General features: G+C 44.0%; 1 protein-coding gene across 11 annotated transcripts in view; it reads left to right on the top strand.

The window, feature by feature from the left end:
- Positions 1–16,457, top strand: part of si:ch211-285f17.1 (sickle tail protein) — a 232,698-nt gene that overhangs the window by 194,646 nt on the left and 21,595 nt on the right. For 10 of the 11 annotated variants that reach the window (XM_041881111.2, XM_041881112.2, XM_045221196.1 and 7 more), the window contains 2 exons: positions 12,571–13,364; positions 16,196–16,300. In XM_041881111.2, the coding sequence (XP_041737045.1) occupies positions 12,571–13,364; positions 16,196–16,300 (899 nt within the window). The remainder of the gene's footprint in view (positions 1–12,570; positions 13,365–16,195; positions 16,301–16,457) is intronic. The other variant, XM_041881109.2, reaches the window with a different exon arrangement.

The following is a 16,457-nucleotide window of genomic DNA, read 5'->3' as shown; positions in this document are numbered from 1 at the left end:
TTGTGGCACAGGAATCCTCATCTCTCCCAAGTGGACATTCTCACTAGCCCATTCAAGCTTAACATCCTTATCATTTATCGCCCTCCAGGTTCCCTTGGAGAGTTCATCAATGAGCTTGACGCCTTGATAAGTTCCTTTCCTGAGGATGGCTCACCCCTCACAGTTCTGGGGGACTTCAACCTCCCTACGTCTACCTTTGACTCATTTCTCTCTGCCTCCTTCTTTCCACTCCTCTCCTCTTTCGACCTCACCCTCTCACCGTCCCCCCCTACTCACAAGGCAGGCAATACGCTTGACCTCATCTTTACTAGATGCTGTTCTTCTACTAATCTCACTACAACTCCCCTCCAAATCTCAGACCACTACTTTGTATCCTTTTCTCTCTCGCTCTCCTCCAACACTACTCACTCTGCCCCTACTCAGATTGTATTGCGCCGTAGCAACCTTCGCTCTCTCTCTCCCTCTACTCTCTCCTCTTCCATCCTATCATCTCTTCCCTCTGTTCAATCCTTCTCCCTCCAATCTCCTGACTCTGCCTCCTCAACCCTCCTCTCCTCCCTTTCTGCATCCTTTGACTCTCTATGTCCCCTATCCTCCCGGCCGGCTCGGTCCTCCCCTCCTGCTCCGTGGCTTGATGACTCATTGCGAGCTCACCGAACAGGGCTCCGGGCAGCCGAGCGGAAATTGAGGAATACTAGACTCCCTGTGGACCTGGCATCTTTTCACTCCCTCCTCTCTAAATTTTCTTCCTCTGTTTCTGCTGCTAAAGCCACTATCTACCACTCTAAATTCCAAGCATCTGCCTCTAACCCTAGGAAGCTCTTTGCCACCTTCTCCTCCCTGCTGAATCCCCCCCCTCCTCCCTCTCTGTGGATGACTTCGTCAACCATTTTGAAAAGAAGATTGACGACATCCGATCCTCGTTTGTTAAGTCAAATGACACAGCTGGTCCTGCTCACACTGCCCTACCCTATGCTTTGACTTCTTTCTCCCCTCTCTCTCCAGATGAAATCTTGCGACTTGTGACGGCCGGCCACCCAACAACCTGCCCGCTTGACCCTATCCCCTCCTCTCTTCTCCAGACCATTTCCGGAGACCTTCTCCCTTACCTCACCTCGCTCATCAACTCATCCTTGACCGCTGGCTATGTCCCTTCCGTCTTCAAGAGAGCGAGAGTTGCATCCCCTTCTCAAAAAACCTACACTCGATCCCTCCGATGTCAACAACTACAGACCAGTATCCCTTCTTTCTTTTCTCTCCAAAACTCTTGAGCGTGCCGTCTTTAGCCAACTCTCTTGCTATCTCTCTCAGAATGACCTTATTGATCCAAACCAGTCAGGTTTCAAGACTGGTCATTCAACTGAGACTGCTCTTCTCTGTGTCACGGAGGCTCTCCGCACTGCTAAAGCTAACTCTCTCTCCTCTGCTCTCGTCCTTCTAGACCTATCTGCTGCCTTTGATACTGTGAACCATCAGATCCTCCTCTCCACCCTCTCCGAGTTGGGCATCTCCGGCGCGGCTCACTCTTGGATTGCGTCCTACCTGACAGGTCGCTCCTACCAGGTGGCGTGGCGAGAATCTGTCTCCGCACCACGTGCTCTCACCACTGGTGTCCCCCAGGGCTCAGTTCTAGGCCCTCTCCTATTCTCGCTATACACCAAGTCACTTGGCTCTGTCATATCGTTACATGGCTTCTCCTATCATTGCTACGCAGACGACACACAACTAATCTTCTCCTTTCTCCCTTCTGATAACCAGGTGGCGAATCGCATCTCAGCATGTCTGGCAGACATATCAGTGTGGATGACGGATCACCACCTCAAGCTGAACCTCGGCAAGACGGAGCTGCTCTTCCTCCCGGGGAAGGACTGCCCGTTCCATGGTCTCGCCATCACGGTTGACAACTCCGTTGTGTCCTCCTCCCAGAGTGCAAAGAGCCTTGGCGTGACCCTGGACAACACCCTGTTATTCTCCGCTAACATCAAGGCGGTGACCCGATCCTGTAGGTTCATGCTCTACAACATTCGGAGAGTATGACCCTGCCTTACACAGGAAGCAGCACAGGTCCTAATCCAGACACTTGTCATCTCCCGTCTGGATTACTGCAACTCGCTGTTGGCTGGGCTCCCTGCCTGTGCCATTAAACCCCTACAACTCATCCAGAATGCCGCAGCCCGTCTGGTGTTCAACCTTCCCAAGTTCTCTCACGTCACCCCGCTCCTCCGCACACTCCACTGGCTTCCAGTTGAAGCTCGCATCTGCTACAAGACCATGGTGCTTGCCTACGGAACTGTGAGGGGAACGGCACCTCCGTACCTTCAGGCTCTGATCAGTCCCTACACCCAAACGAGGGTATTGCGTTCATCCACCTCTGGCCTGCTGGCCCCCCTACCTCTGCGGAAGCACAGTTCCCGCTCAGCCCAGTCAAAACTGTTCGCTGCTCTGGCACCCCAATGGTGGAACAAGCTCCCTCACGACGCCAGGACAGCGGAGTCACTCACCACCTTCCGGAGACACTTGAAACCCCACCTCTTTAAGGAATACCTGGGATAGGATAAAGTAATCCTTCTACCCCCCCTTACCCCACCCCCCCAAAAAATAAAATAAATAACATATTGTAAAGTGGTTATCCCACTCCACTGGCTATAAGGTGCATGCACCAATTTGTAAGTCGCTCTGAATAAGAGCGTCTGCTAAATTACATAAATGTAAATGATTAATGCCCTCCTTGCCTGGTCCGTGAGTTTTGGTGGGCGGCCCTCTCTTGGCAGGTTTGTTGTGGTGCCATATTCTTTCCATTTTTTTATAATGGATTTAATGGTGCTCCATGGGATGTTCAAAGTTTCTGATATTTTTTTATAACCCAACCCTGATCTATACTTCTCCACAACTTTGTCCCTGACCTGTTTGGAGAGCTCCTTGGTCTTCATGGTGCCGCTTGCTTGGTGTTACCCCTTGCTTAGTGGTGTTGCAGACTCTGGGGCCTTTCAGAACAGGTGTATCACTGAGATCATGTGACACTTAGATTGCACACAGGTGGACATTATTTAACTAATTATGTGACTTCTGAAGGTAATTGGTTGCACCAGATTTTATTTAGGGGCTTCATAGCAAAGGGGATGAATACATATGCACGCACCACTTTTCCATAATTAATTTTTTTGAATGTTTTGAAATAATACTTTTTTTCATTTCACTTAACCAATTTGGACTATTTTGTGTATGTCCATTACATGAAATCCAAATAAAAATCCATTTAAATTACAGGTTGTAATGCAACAAAATAGGAAAAACGCCAAGGGGGATGAATACTTTTGCAAGGCACTGTAAATGCTAAATATCCAATCTTACTGAAACATACAGTACCAGTCAAAAGTTTGGACACACCTACTCATTCAAGGGTTTTTCTTTATTTTTGCTATTTTCTACATTGTAGAATAATAGTGAAGACATCAAAACTATGAAATAACACATATGGAATCATGTAGTAACCATAAAAGTGTTAAACAAATCAAAATGTATTTTATATTTGAGATTCTTCAAATTAGCCACCCTTTGGCTTGATGACAGCTTTGCACACTCTTGGCATTCTCTCAACCAGCTTAATCTGGAATGCTTTTCCAACAGTCTTGAAGGAGTTCCCTCATATGCTGAGCACTTGCTGGCTACTTTTCCTTCACTCTGCGGTCCAACTCATCCAAAACCATCTCAATTGGGTTGAGTTCGGGTGATTGTGGAGGCCAGGTCATCTGATGCAGCACTCCATCACTCTCCTTCTTGGTCAAATAGCCTTTACACAGCCTGGAGGTGTGTTGGGTCATTGTCCTGTTGAAAAACAAATGATAGTCCCACTAGGCGCAAACCAGATGGGATGGCGTATCGCTGCAGAATGCTGTGGTAGCCATGCTGGTTAAGTGTGCCTTGAATACCAAATAAATCACAGACAGTGTCACCAGCAAAGTACCCCCACACCATCACACCTCCTCCTCCATGCTTCACGGTGGGAACCACACATGCGGAGATCATCCGTTCACCTACTCTGCGTCTCACAAAGACAAGGCGATTGGAACCAAAAATCTCAAATTTGGACTCATCAGACCAAAGGATAGATTTCTACCGGTCTAATGTCCATTGCTCGTGTTTCTTGGCCCAAGCAAGTCTCTTCCTCTTATTGGTGTCCTTTAGTAGTGGTTTCTTTGCAGCAATTTGACCATGAAGGCCTGATTAACGCAGTCTCCTCTGAACAGTTGATGTTGAGATGTGTCTGTTACTTGAACTCTGTGAAGCATTTATTATGGCTGCAATTTCTGAGGTGCAGTTAACTCTAATGAATTTATCCTCTGCAGCAGAGGTAACTCTGGGTCTTCCTTTCCTGTGGTGGTCCTCATGAGAGCCAGTTTCATCATAGCGCTTGATGGTTTTTGCGACTGCACTTGAAGAAACTTTCAAAGTTCTTGAAATGTTCCGTATTGTCTGACCTTCATGTCTTAAAGTAATGATGGACTGTCGTTTCTCTTTGCTTATTTGAGCTGTTCTTGCCGTAATATGGACTTGGTATTTTACCAGATAGGGCTATCTTCTGTATACCACCCCTAACTTGTCACAACACAACTGATTGGCTCAAACGCATTAAGAAGGAAATAAATTCCACAAATTAACTTTTAACAAGGCACACCTGTTAATTGAAATTCATTCCAGGTGACTACCTCATGAAGCTGGTTGAGAGACTGCCAAGAGTGTGCAAAGCCGTCATCAAGGCAAAGGGTGGCTACTTTGAAGAATCTCAAATATAAAATATATTTTAATTTGTTTAAAACGTTTTTGGTTACTACATGATTCCATATGCTTTATCGCATAGTTTTGATGTCTTCACTATTATTCTACAATGTAGAAAATAGTAAAAATAAAGAAAAACCCTTGAATGAGTAGGTGTGTCCAAACTTTTGAATGGTACTGTATATCACTTGTTGGTTTATCACTCTGTACTGGTACAGATCTACTACTCACACCACTCCTCTCAGGATCCCTCCCCTTTGAGACATCTTCCTCGACTTTCTTCACTGCCTCAGCATATGACAGCTTCTGCACTGCTCTAACCCTTTAAACCTCAACCTGCCTCTCTCGCACCGGACATTTCTGATCCCCAGCCCCATGGGAACCCCTACTATTAACACATATCACTACTTTCCCCAATGCTACACAGTCCTTTGTCTCATGCCCTTCTGCACACTTCTCACACCTAGGAATCTCCCTCCTACACACTGCTGCCACATGCCCATAAGCTTGACACCTGAAACAAAGTAATGTATTCGGCACAAAAGCTTGTACAGGATACAGGATATATCCTCACATCACTTTGTCAGGCATAGCCTCAACATCAAAACTCAAAAGAACAGACAATGACTCTTCTGTTTCACCACTCACGCCACCCTGTCTGCGTCGCACCAAACGACAATTATCACAAACACCGGGAATTTTCCGCTTCAGTTGGTCAACTTTCACATTTACTGCTACCCCAGTAATCAATAGCTACCGCAACGCTTTTCCATTTCAAACAAGCGTGCTTCTTTCCACAATCTTTCTTCCTCTTCCAGGGACCAGGTAGAGAAGGTTGATAAATGAGACTACCTAAACCAGGGTTCTTCAATTCCGGTCCTGGAGGGCCGAAACACTTCTGATTTTTATTTCTACCTGGTAGTTAATTGCACTCACCTGGTGTCCCAGGTCTGAATTAGCCCCTGATTAGAAGGAGAGGATGAAAAACAGAGGTGTTTCGGCCCTCCAGGACCGGAATTGAAGAACCCTGACCTAAACCATCTAAACTGGCATAACCATCTCAATAATGGGTGAAATAAGTCAAACCACTTACAGATTGGATTAGTTTAGAAAAATGTAGGTTATTTATCTTTGTGTAGTATAAGATCAATTAATCAATCAATGTGCATGCAGAAACATATATATTAAAACAACCTGCAACAAAGCATGCTGGTAAATATGATAATGAGGCCCCTCCCATGTCTTTTTCACTCTAGAGAGTTAACAGAAATTACATTATTGTCATTTAGCAGACGCTCTTATCCAGTGCGACTTACAATTAGTGCATAAATTGTTTTTTTTCCATACTGGTCCCCAGTGGGAATCGAACCCACAACCCTGGTGTTGCAAGCGCCATGCTCTACCAACTGAGCTACACGGGACTATGAACTCAATGAACTCAACACAGTTGTGTAACAACAACACCACCTGGTTAACACTTCATTTATTCACCGAAGGTGACGTCAATTTCAATCCCTCTAGAATCAACACTCAGATATAAGACTTTTTACCTCAACACGAGATTATAACACCCGCAAATTTGTGCATGCATGCACACACACAAGTGGCTTTATTCTTGACAGATGTGAAGCTGAGAGTGCAGATGTTTTTCTAAAACATGTTAGAGACAAACAAGCCTTTCTGATGCCTCCTTGTGTTAGTTGTGAAACCAAACCCTGGCATTCTAGGAAAAGGACAAATACAGTAACCAAATGAGGCCTGCACCTGTTTAAACACAGTATTTGGAGTGGAAGAACACTGCTGCATGTCTCAGCAGGGCTATCCATTGTCCTGTCTTCTCTAAAGAAATCAGTGAGATCTCATTTCTTCTATTGGTCTCCATTTGTTTTGTTTTCCTCTAAGAGATTGTTTCCAGATGTGTTGGGGGTTAACTAAATTAGTGGGGTTAAATAAGTTAGTGTTAGCCATGCTCATATGGTGACTACATGTGTGCATCAATAATTAGTACACTGTAAAGGGGTTACTGTGAATTGGACAGTAGCTTACAGGCAGCTCAGTGGCAAGTAAAATTCTGTATTTCATATTACAGTACAATACCGTAAAATGTACTGTATTATACTGTAAAAAGTTAATGCTACCGTAATCGGAGTTAATTATTTAATTAATTGATGGGAGGGGTTTGTATTTCCCAGTATTTTACTGTAATTAAAAGGGATTGTTGCATGTTGGCTGCTAGGTAAAGTGTTTACAAACATTACAGAATATTAATGAATAGTTGGTGTTTCATATCACTTGCACTTCTACAGGCCTTAACAAAGGCTTCCAAACTGGCAGCGACTACAGGGCAAAACTGACCAAAAGGACATGGCAAAATGCTCAACCAGTAAGGTTTAAGACTTGCTGCCACTCCAAACTGTTCCCTATACATTTTCAAATGATGGGGCACTATAACCACAGAGGAGTTAATTTGGTACAGCATTCTCACTCACGGGTGCAACAAATATAGCCTCTTACAAGGCACACATCAAAATATGTTAATGAGCCAGAAACAACAATAACATGCACCACTAGTGGTCAAAAGATTTTTGGCGTTCTAAAAATACAGTAATGTAATGTATTCTGTGGGGTGGAATTACAGTACCATTTGAAATACAGCAATTCTTCCCCACCCACAAAATGTTCCCACAATGCACCATCATGTACAGTATGCTGCAGTATAATACAAAAAATTACTGTATAATTTACAGTTTTCTGTTACAGTGTATGCTTGCATGCAGACCAGACAGGATGTTTCATTTACATCAGGGAATTGTAACAGAGGTGACTGGAATAAAACACATAACTTCCACTGCACATAAGCCATATATGCCTGACAGTCAAGTAGCCTATTAAATAGGCATCACTGTTTTATTCTAGTCAAAAAATAATCTGTTGTTTGTAATGTTCTTACCAGAGTCAGAAAGGTAATCTATCTAGTGTCATTATCAGAATACGGGGTAGGTATTAAAGTGTCCCAAGGTGTGCACTATAATAGGTCAGAGTTGGGCAGTGAGAAGGGCTGCTTGTAACTCCATCCCTTCTATTTCAATAACTCAGTAGGAAGCCCCCCAAAAATAGGACACCTTTCCATACCAGTACTCTCATGTCTTCATAGCTGGACATTGAGAACGATGACAACATCATGGTGAGAAGGATAATTGTCTTCACATGCTAGCCTCAAACAATTAATCCTCCTGCTTCTAGGTGTAACAAACAAGCCATTGTTCACTTCAGGTATGAGTCATAGGTCAACTGTAGAAACCAAAACTAAATCTAGAAGGGGAATTCTAAAAGATTCTAACATTCCCCACAAGGCTTATCAACGGGCATGCATTAAGAAAGATACAGGATACTGTATAAAATACATAAGTCATGTTTCATGTTACTGAATGGTTCTTTCTAGAAGTGAACAGCGATGAGCAGTATAATAGGGTGGGTGTGACATCTGATGTGTGTGAGAGAGGTGAAAAGAGACTAAAGCCTGAACAAAAACTCAGACTGGGCTGGATTCACAGCTAACAAAGACAAACTCACTCATTGGCTGATAAGTGAAAACACACCGTCTTTATTTATATATGTTCGAGAAAAGTCTGGCCGGGAATATTCTATTCAAAGGCTATGGAACAACGTGTAATAGAGACAAATGGAAAGCGCAAGCTACTGAGTTCAAACACTCACTGTCAAAGTCAAATGTTTTCACGTCTCCTCTCTTGGAAATGCTCAATGTTAAAACTGTTTCTCTGATGGTTTAATAGGATTATTCTCTTCTTTGCCAAGGTGGACATAGTACCACATACGCATCCTAACAAAGAAAAGGCCCCAAGTAGTTGTATGAAGTCAAGCACAGCTGTTCTATGCAGTCTGTGATGGCTTGTCAATTGTTACCTGAAGTATGCAATTCCTTTCATCCTCTTGCAAGACCACTTAGCAATTTCATTTTCATGACCTTATAAGGCAGGAGTTCCAGGTTTGTCCGCAGACATATAAAACATTGCCTTTAATAAATAAATAAACACATCAGAAGATGGGCGGTGAACAAGCAGTGAAATTGGGAACATTTGGTTTGAGTTTGGCTAATGTGGACTTTTTAAAGACCTCGATCTCTCTCTTTCCACTGCCTCCTTAAGGTTCTCATTAGAAGGACAGCAGGTCTGAGACATATTGTATCTCTATTGGTCTCCACTGGAGTCCTTGGGTGAGCAAATAGGGCTATTTATTGTTATGATGACAGTTCATGGGCAATATCTTTCTCTTATACATTGACTACCACCTTGGCAAGGGCACATTTAAACTGTCTGACTTCAGAGTGAACTCTTTATGGTCATACGTGGGGCATCAAACAATCACCATATGAAATCATCTTAATGGTGGGATTAGTGTTTAATCAAAGAGAGCAGGAAGATGAAAGTGGATTATTCAAGTATGAACAACAAAACACGTAGAGAGAGATCATAATAGTAGCCAAGTCAAAGAAAGTCACTGTATACAAAACATCTCCAACAGCCATCATTTTGGCCATGTGTGCGAAACATGACTTCTAAGAACATAATATTGGGATTACCAGTATTGACACACTAAACAGGTAGCTGTGAACATGTTGATGCTTGTATAAAGATAGTATGTAATAGTACAGTACAGTGGGGGACTGCGTTTAAGCTACAGTAACCCCAGGCTCCTGTAACGGAAACAGAAAGTATGTATGTAAAGTATGTGGAAGCAATGTGTTGATTCGGATCAGATAATTAGATTGATGTTAGACAATTAATTTGCCTCCAAAGCAGGTGGCTGGCCACAACAACCACTACACCACAGCAGTAGTAGTGCATCCTGAAGAAATTAACTCTCTCTCACAACGCTGACCCATACATTCCTCTGTCTAAAGATCTCTGCATACTCTCTGCCCTCCATTTTTAACTTTTAACTCCATAAATCAGAGAACTGCTTCAGTCATGCCTTTCCTTTAACTCAACTGTAGCTGAATTAAGTTTGTTTCATAGTTTCAAAGTCCACAGGTACTCCGGGGTCCTTCATGGGTGGTCGTTGCAGGCCAAGCTGCCTGTTTTGCTGCCTGTTTAAAAAGACTGTGCCAGACAACGGAACCTGTTGTTAATTTACCAGCTACTTCTTTCCTGCCTGTAGGCACATATTTTAAATCCTTCTCTCTCAGTGTTTTCACATGTGGGCTGTTTTTAAAGGCACACTGTTATCAGCAACCAAGGCCAATTGAGCTCACAAGCTTGCATGAACCTTAAAGAAACACTCAAGGTAATCACCTAGCTTAAAATAAATGGGAATATGCTGCCAAAATCCCAAAACCTTATCTTATCCCAAAATCTTGTTTTCATGTCAAAACTTATTTTTGAAGCCTGGGGGTATAGTCTATGTGGGGTGTCTGTGAAATGTTAGTAAAATATTGATAGGGGGGAAAGTATCCCTGTTTCCTTAACAGAACTTAAGATCAACTGTATTCTCACCCTGAGAATGTGCTGATGCGATATTATTTTCTCTAAACATAAATTATGAAACAGGTTGTTTGGATCCTGGATGCTGATTGGTTGATAGCAGGAAGTTATTCACAACAATCCCCGGGTAATGCCTGTCAACTAGTGCTGAGCGATTAACCAACATTTGTTTTTGTTTTTTGGTTATTAAACAACTAATTGACTGACGTCGGTTCAATTACTTGAATTCCATGTGAGCGCAACGCGCCATTTCTCTAGAGAGAAATCAAATCATTCACGAGAGAAATCAAGTCAAGAACTATGTGGGACGCTGGACTGAAGGGAGTTGTAGTTTTCATTAAGCAAATATTAAACCTAGTTCAGGGCAGAAACGTGGTAATTAACTACAATGACCATAATCCATTGCGCCTGTGTTTCTCTGGCCAAAATCTGTCCAAAATAAGCCCAATGTGTTTCTATGGGCTTATTTTGGACCTAAGCTTGTCGCCTGCCTTCCCGGCTTTGGGACAATGACTCCCATTGTTAGAGCGGAGACGTGCATCTCGTCATTATGTACAGATCGCTGGATGGATACACTTTTACGCCTGCTACGTTAGGTTAGATTCACATAGACACAATGACGAGCGGGACAGAGACAGTTTGTGAAAGTATGCCTTATCTTCTTTGAATGACAACTATGCAGCATACTTAGGCAGGCTAGCTAAATAGGATGACTAAAGACAGTACCATATGGGGAGCGCATAGATAACGTTAGATGGTCTGGGAGATGATGACTTTAAGGAATTAAAAGTAATCAAATAAATAGTAATATACACAACTGAAATATTGTATTATTTCATAGTAATTTCCTATTTGTCTACAGATTTTTAACCAATGTAGACCTGACAGAGACAATGGAATATTTTTAGTGTTTTGGCAATTGAATGTTTACTATTTTTGGCTTTGGAATTTCCATTAAAAAGCTCTAAAATCATTGTAATGTCATTATTTCATAATACATTTAATGTTTTAAAAAATTATAGAACCGAAACCAAACCCATTTTGAGTTATCCACTGTCCCACAGCCCAGCCAGGCAATTTATAAACTTAATCTCCCCTGGACAATAGTGTCTAGACATTATTTCCCCATGCGACTAGGCTAGCATTTGGTTTGCAACAGTTGGGGGTTGTCTAAACCTTGCTGCCTGCCTCTCCGACCTGTCCGATAATGTTGCAGTGTTTTCTCCACAATGCCATGCTTACAGAAAAAACACATGATTTCACATGTGGAAAATCACATGACTTCACATGACATTTTCACATATGTAGTTTCATGTTATCACATGTTGCTTGTGATTCTGTGTTAGCTTTAGTTGGCTAGCTAGCAAAGGAGAAGAAGCTTGCCTGCATGGGAACCCTTTTTCCTTAGAACTTTTATAATGGACGACCAGCTCGTTTTGCTAGCAACTTCAGATCTCTTTTTTTAAATATGTTGGTACCCGTTTTATATAATAGGCGGAATCTACCGCACACCCAGAGCTGATTTGTAAAGGCAAAACTGTAGAAACAGGAAAAAGTCTCCGCACACTTCCAGCCAGATGCAAATGTTTTTAATTTAGGTGAGTCGAACTTCATCAGACCATATCTCCACAAACAATAGTGGGACAGATAAGGCCACACAGATAGGCAGAGGTAATTGCAGACATTGTGAATATAACACGCACCACGTCAAGCCTTAGAACAGCCCTAGATGGGAGTTATTCACACAATAATCCCTGGGTTCTCATGGCTTATTGTCCTAACTGGGTTAGAGAGTAATGGTTTGCATCCCAAATGGCACCCTATTCCCTACTTAGTGCACTACTTTTGACCAGAGCCTTATGGGCCTTTGTCAAAAGTAGTACACTACATAGGAAATAGGGTGCCATTTGGGAAGCTGACGTGGTGTGTTTGGGGGTGACTCGCTCCATATATATATATATATATATATATATATATATATATAATTTATATATATATATATATATATATATATATATATATATATATATATATATATAAACAAACTCTCTAGCTCCTAGACATGCAGAGGGAGGTGTCATGGCCGACTACCTGAGGGCTGTGACACCTGATGCGCCAAGGTGAAGTTTTCCCTAGGTACAGCTCTAGGATCAGCTTCCCCTCCCCTACTCCTAACCTTAACCATTAGTGGCGCAACTTCACCCTCCACTGACACGCTACTGTGTTTGGTAAACACGGTAGACTAATTTGTAAAGTAATAATAACATGATTTTGTGTTTTTGGTTTCCTCCAGATGCACAGAGAGATGATGTACGCCAGCAGAGATGGGCAGCACCCCCCCAGACATCCCCCTATGGGCCACCCTCCACACCACCCCATGCAGGGCTCCTTGTCCCCAACCACGGCCCACTCCATGCCCCCCTCGCCCTCCCGGATCCCCTTCGGCCCGCGCCCGGGGTCCATGCCCTGCAGCGCCACTATGCCCCGGGAGCGCATCTCTAACGCCACCCCTCCCGTGCGCTCCGTGTCGCCCTGCCCCAGCGCCATCCTGGAGAGGCGGGACGTCAAGCCCGATGAGGACCTAGGCAGTAAGAGTCACAGCCTGGTGAGAGGGGGAGAGGGGCTTTATGCTGACCCGTACCTTCTCCACGAGGGGAGGATGGGCCACGGCCCTGCCCATGGAGGGCACCCTCCTCCTGGGGACATGGTGGACCATGGCAGCCTGGCTGGCTACCACCGCGCCTCCATCCGCTCCACAGGCTCCTACAGCGGGCCCAGCCCCACTGAGGCCATGGAACAAACCTCACTCTACCGCCAGAAGTCCAGGAAGTACGGAGACAGCCAGCTGCCCACGCTGGGCTCCAAGACCCCGCCCCCCTCCCCCCACAGGATGGCAGAAGTGAGGATGATTGACATCCACGGGGCCCCACCCCCTCATGGCGGCATTCCCCTGGAGCGCTCCTCGCCTGTTCGCCAGAGCTTCAGGAAGGAGGAAGTGGTCAAAAGCAGGAGCAACATGGCGTCTCCAGTTGTCCCGGACCTCCAGGGTCACGGCCCTATCCCTCCAGCCAACGACCCCCAGACACGGTAAGCCAACCCGAGGGACCTGAGGTGGGACAGGTCGGGTAGTGTGGGGTGGGGGTTCAGTGAAAGGGTATGATACTGCATGGGAGCATGGATGAACTAACACTGCATCCCTGCACAATCCTAACTGTGACTGTGGGCTGCTCTTGAGTTCATCTCAGCTCAGACTGTGTCTCATCATCACAACTGCAGGGTAGAGACACAGTGTATCTGGCCCATCCTGTCAAGGTCATCACATTTAGCACAGTGGGCTATTATAACAGTGTGTTAGTGTTATGTATTGTCTTGTCTTATTGTGTCTTTCAGCTACACCAGTTGGGTCTGTGTGTGACTAGCTCTATTTGTATGAATATCCTATTCCAGTTGAAGAGAGTTTACTCAGTGCTCCATAGTTGACAGAGTAAACCAAGCCACTGCAGTAATTGAATAGCGCCTCACTCCCCCTATTCAGACTGTATATTATCATGTTATCGTGAGGTATTGTTGTTTTAATAACACACTGTCTGCATGCCCATGTAGATCGTTTAAACCAGCACTCCGACAGCTAGTTCAACTAGGCTGGTTCTGGTTGCACGAAAAACAGAACACACAAACACAGGAGAGGGCATGAGGGACATAGTCCAGCCGTACAATCATATGTGGTTTCATTGGAATGCATTAGACCGGAGGGCTAGGGGGCCGAGGGGGCTATGTGTGCACCGCTCAGGAAAACCAAAGAAAATATTGACCAGGTTGGTTGGATTAGACCAGGGTTTTCTGAAACAGCCGAATCAGGGGGAACAGACCACTAGGACCACCTGCATGGTACAAACACCATGGTTGCCTACCGAATGGCATCCTATTCTCTATATAGTACATTACTTTTGACCAGAGCCCTATGCCCAATTTGGGACCTTCCCCATCTTAAATGGCCCAGGCGTATAGGAAAGAAGGAGGAAAGGAGTTTTAGTGGGAAGTTACTTAATATGTAAAAACAAAAATGATATTTTAGGTCACTTACTTTATAACTACAGAGTGGCCTTCAAGCATGAGTTGTACTTACATGCACAAAGAGCATTCAATATACAGTGGCTTGCAAAATATTCACCCCCCTTGGCATTTTTCCTATTTTGTTACCTTGCAACCTGGAATTAAAATATTATTTTTTGGGGGGGGGTTGTATCATTTGATTTACACAACATGCCTACCACTTTGAAGATGCAAACTGTTTTTTGTGTGTGAAACAAACAAGAAATAAGACAAAAAAACAGAAAACTTGAGCGTGCATAACTATTCACCCCGCAAAAGTCAATACTTTGTAGAGCCACCATTTGCAGCAATTACAGCTGCAAGTCTCTTGGGATATGTCTCTATAAGCTTGGCACATCTAGCCACTGGGATTTTTGCCCATTCTTCAAGGCAAAATTGCTCCAGCTCCTTCAAGTTGGATGGGTTCCGCTGGTGTACAGCAATCTTTAAGTCATACATTTTACATTTTAGTAGACGCTCTTATCCAGAGCGACTTACAGTTAGTGAGTGTATACATTTTCATACTGGCCCCCCGTAGGAAACGAACCCACAACCCTGGCGTTGCAAGCGCCATGCTCTACAAACTGAGCTACAGGCCACAGATTCTCAATTGGATTGAGGTCTGGGCTTTGACTAGGCCATTCCAAGATATTTAAATGTTTCCCCTTAAACCACTCGAGTGTTGCTTTAGCAGTATGCTTAGGGTCATTGTCCTGCTGGAAGGTGAACCTCCGTCCCAGTCTCAAATCTCTGGAAAACTGAAACAGGTTTCGCTCAAGATTTCCCTGTATTTAGCGCCATCCATCATTCCTTCAATTCTGACCAGTTTCCCAGTCCCTGTCGATGAAAAACATGGGATGGTGTTCTCGGGGTGATGAGAGGTGTTGGGTTTGCGCCAGACATAGCGTTTTCCTTGATGGCCAAAAAGCTCAATTTTAGTCTCATCTGACCAGAGTACCTTCTTCCATATGTTTTGGGAGTCTCCCACACACCAAACGTGTTTGCTTACTTTTTTCTGGCCACTCTTCCGTAAAGCCCAGCTCTGTGGAGTGTACGGCTTAAAGTGGTCCTATGGACAGATACTCCAATCTCCGCTGTGGAGCTTTGCAGCTCCTTCAGGGTTATCTTTGGTCTCTTTGTTGCCTCTCTGATTAATGCCCTCCTTGCCTGGTCTGTGAGTTTTGGTGGGCGGCCCTCTCTTGGCAGGTTTGTTGTGGTGCCATATTATTTCAATTTTTTAATAAATGATTTAATGGTGCTCCGTGGGATGTTCAACTCATCAACTCATCTCCAACCTCTGGGCTAAATCTACGAGACAGCCCTTGTCTTGTTTTTAGAAATTCCTACTAGCCCACTCGTTTTTCTAGACTATTCCAGGCAGACTCCGGGAGGGCAAAGCAGACATGCTTAAGTCGTTGAAGTTATTAGGCCATGTTAGCTGGAATATAAGGTAGTTCCTGAATCAAGCATTCACTACCTTAGCACGGTAGTTTGACAGCTTGGGACACGTACTTTTGGCCAGCTATTGCTTTAACCGTGCATTTAACTGTTGTTTATATAGCAGAAACCCCATCTACTTCACAAATCAATAAGTTATTCCTAAAGGTTTTCATAAATGTTCTAAGATAGATGACCTACTCAATGTTTTAATGTTATATTGCTAATTTGATCGCTAAGCAACCACATCTAGCATGAAAACAATTCCGGTAGTATTTAGGAAGTAACTCCTAACTTAAGAATTACTTCTAACTTAAATGTTAGAATGCCACCTTTAACGCCTAGTTAGCCCCAGTGTTAAAAGCTTGATTTTCTGATGTTTCCTGCAGAGAGCGAATGAAGGCTATGGAGCAACAGATTGCCAGCTTGACTGGTCTTGTTCAGCATGCACTTTTAAAGTCCCCAAACACTAGTGGCACCAACGAGGCTCTCAGGTAAGCAAGAAGATGAAGAAGTGAGGCAGCGTGGGACATTGAGTTCTCAGAGATAAGCTCAGGTAGCCCCAGTCAAAGTGGACAAAGATAATAACAGATAAACTAGCTCTCAATTTTAGCAATATGTGCCAGCCTAGGTAAACAGAACATTGTCATG

This window comes from Coregonus clupeaformis, chromosome 7 (assembly GCF_020615455.1).
Source record: "Coregonus clupeaformis isolate EN_2021a chromosome 7, ASM2061545v1, whole genome shotgun sequence".
Classification (NCBI taxonomy): Eukaryota; Metazoa; Chordata; class Actinopteri; order Salmoniformes; family Salmonidae; genus Coregonus; species Coregonus clupeaformis.
This window is presented reverse-complemented; position numbering and strand designations above follow the sequence as displayed.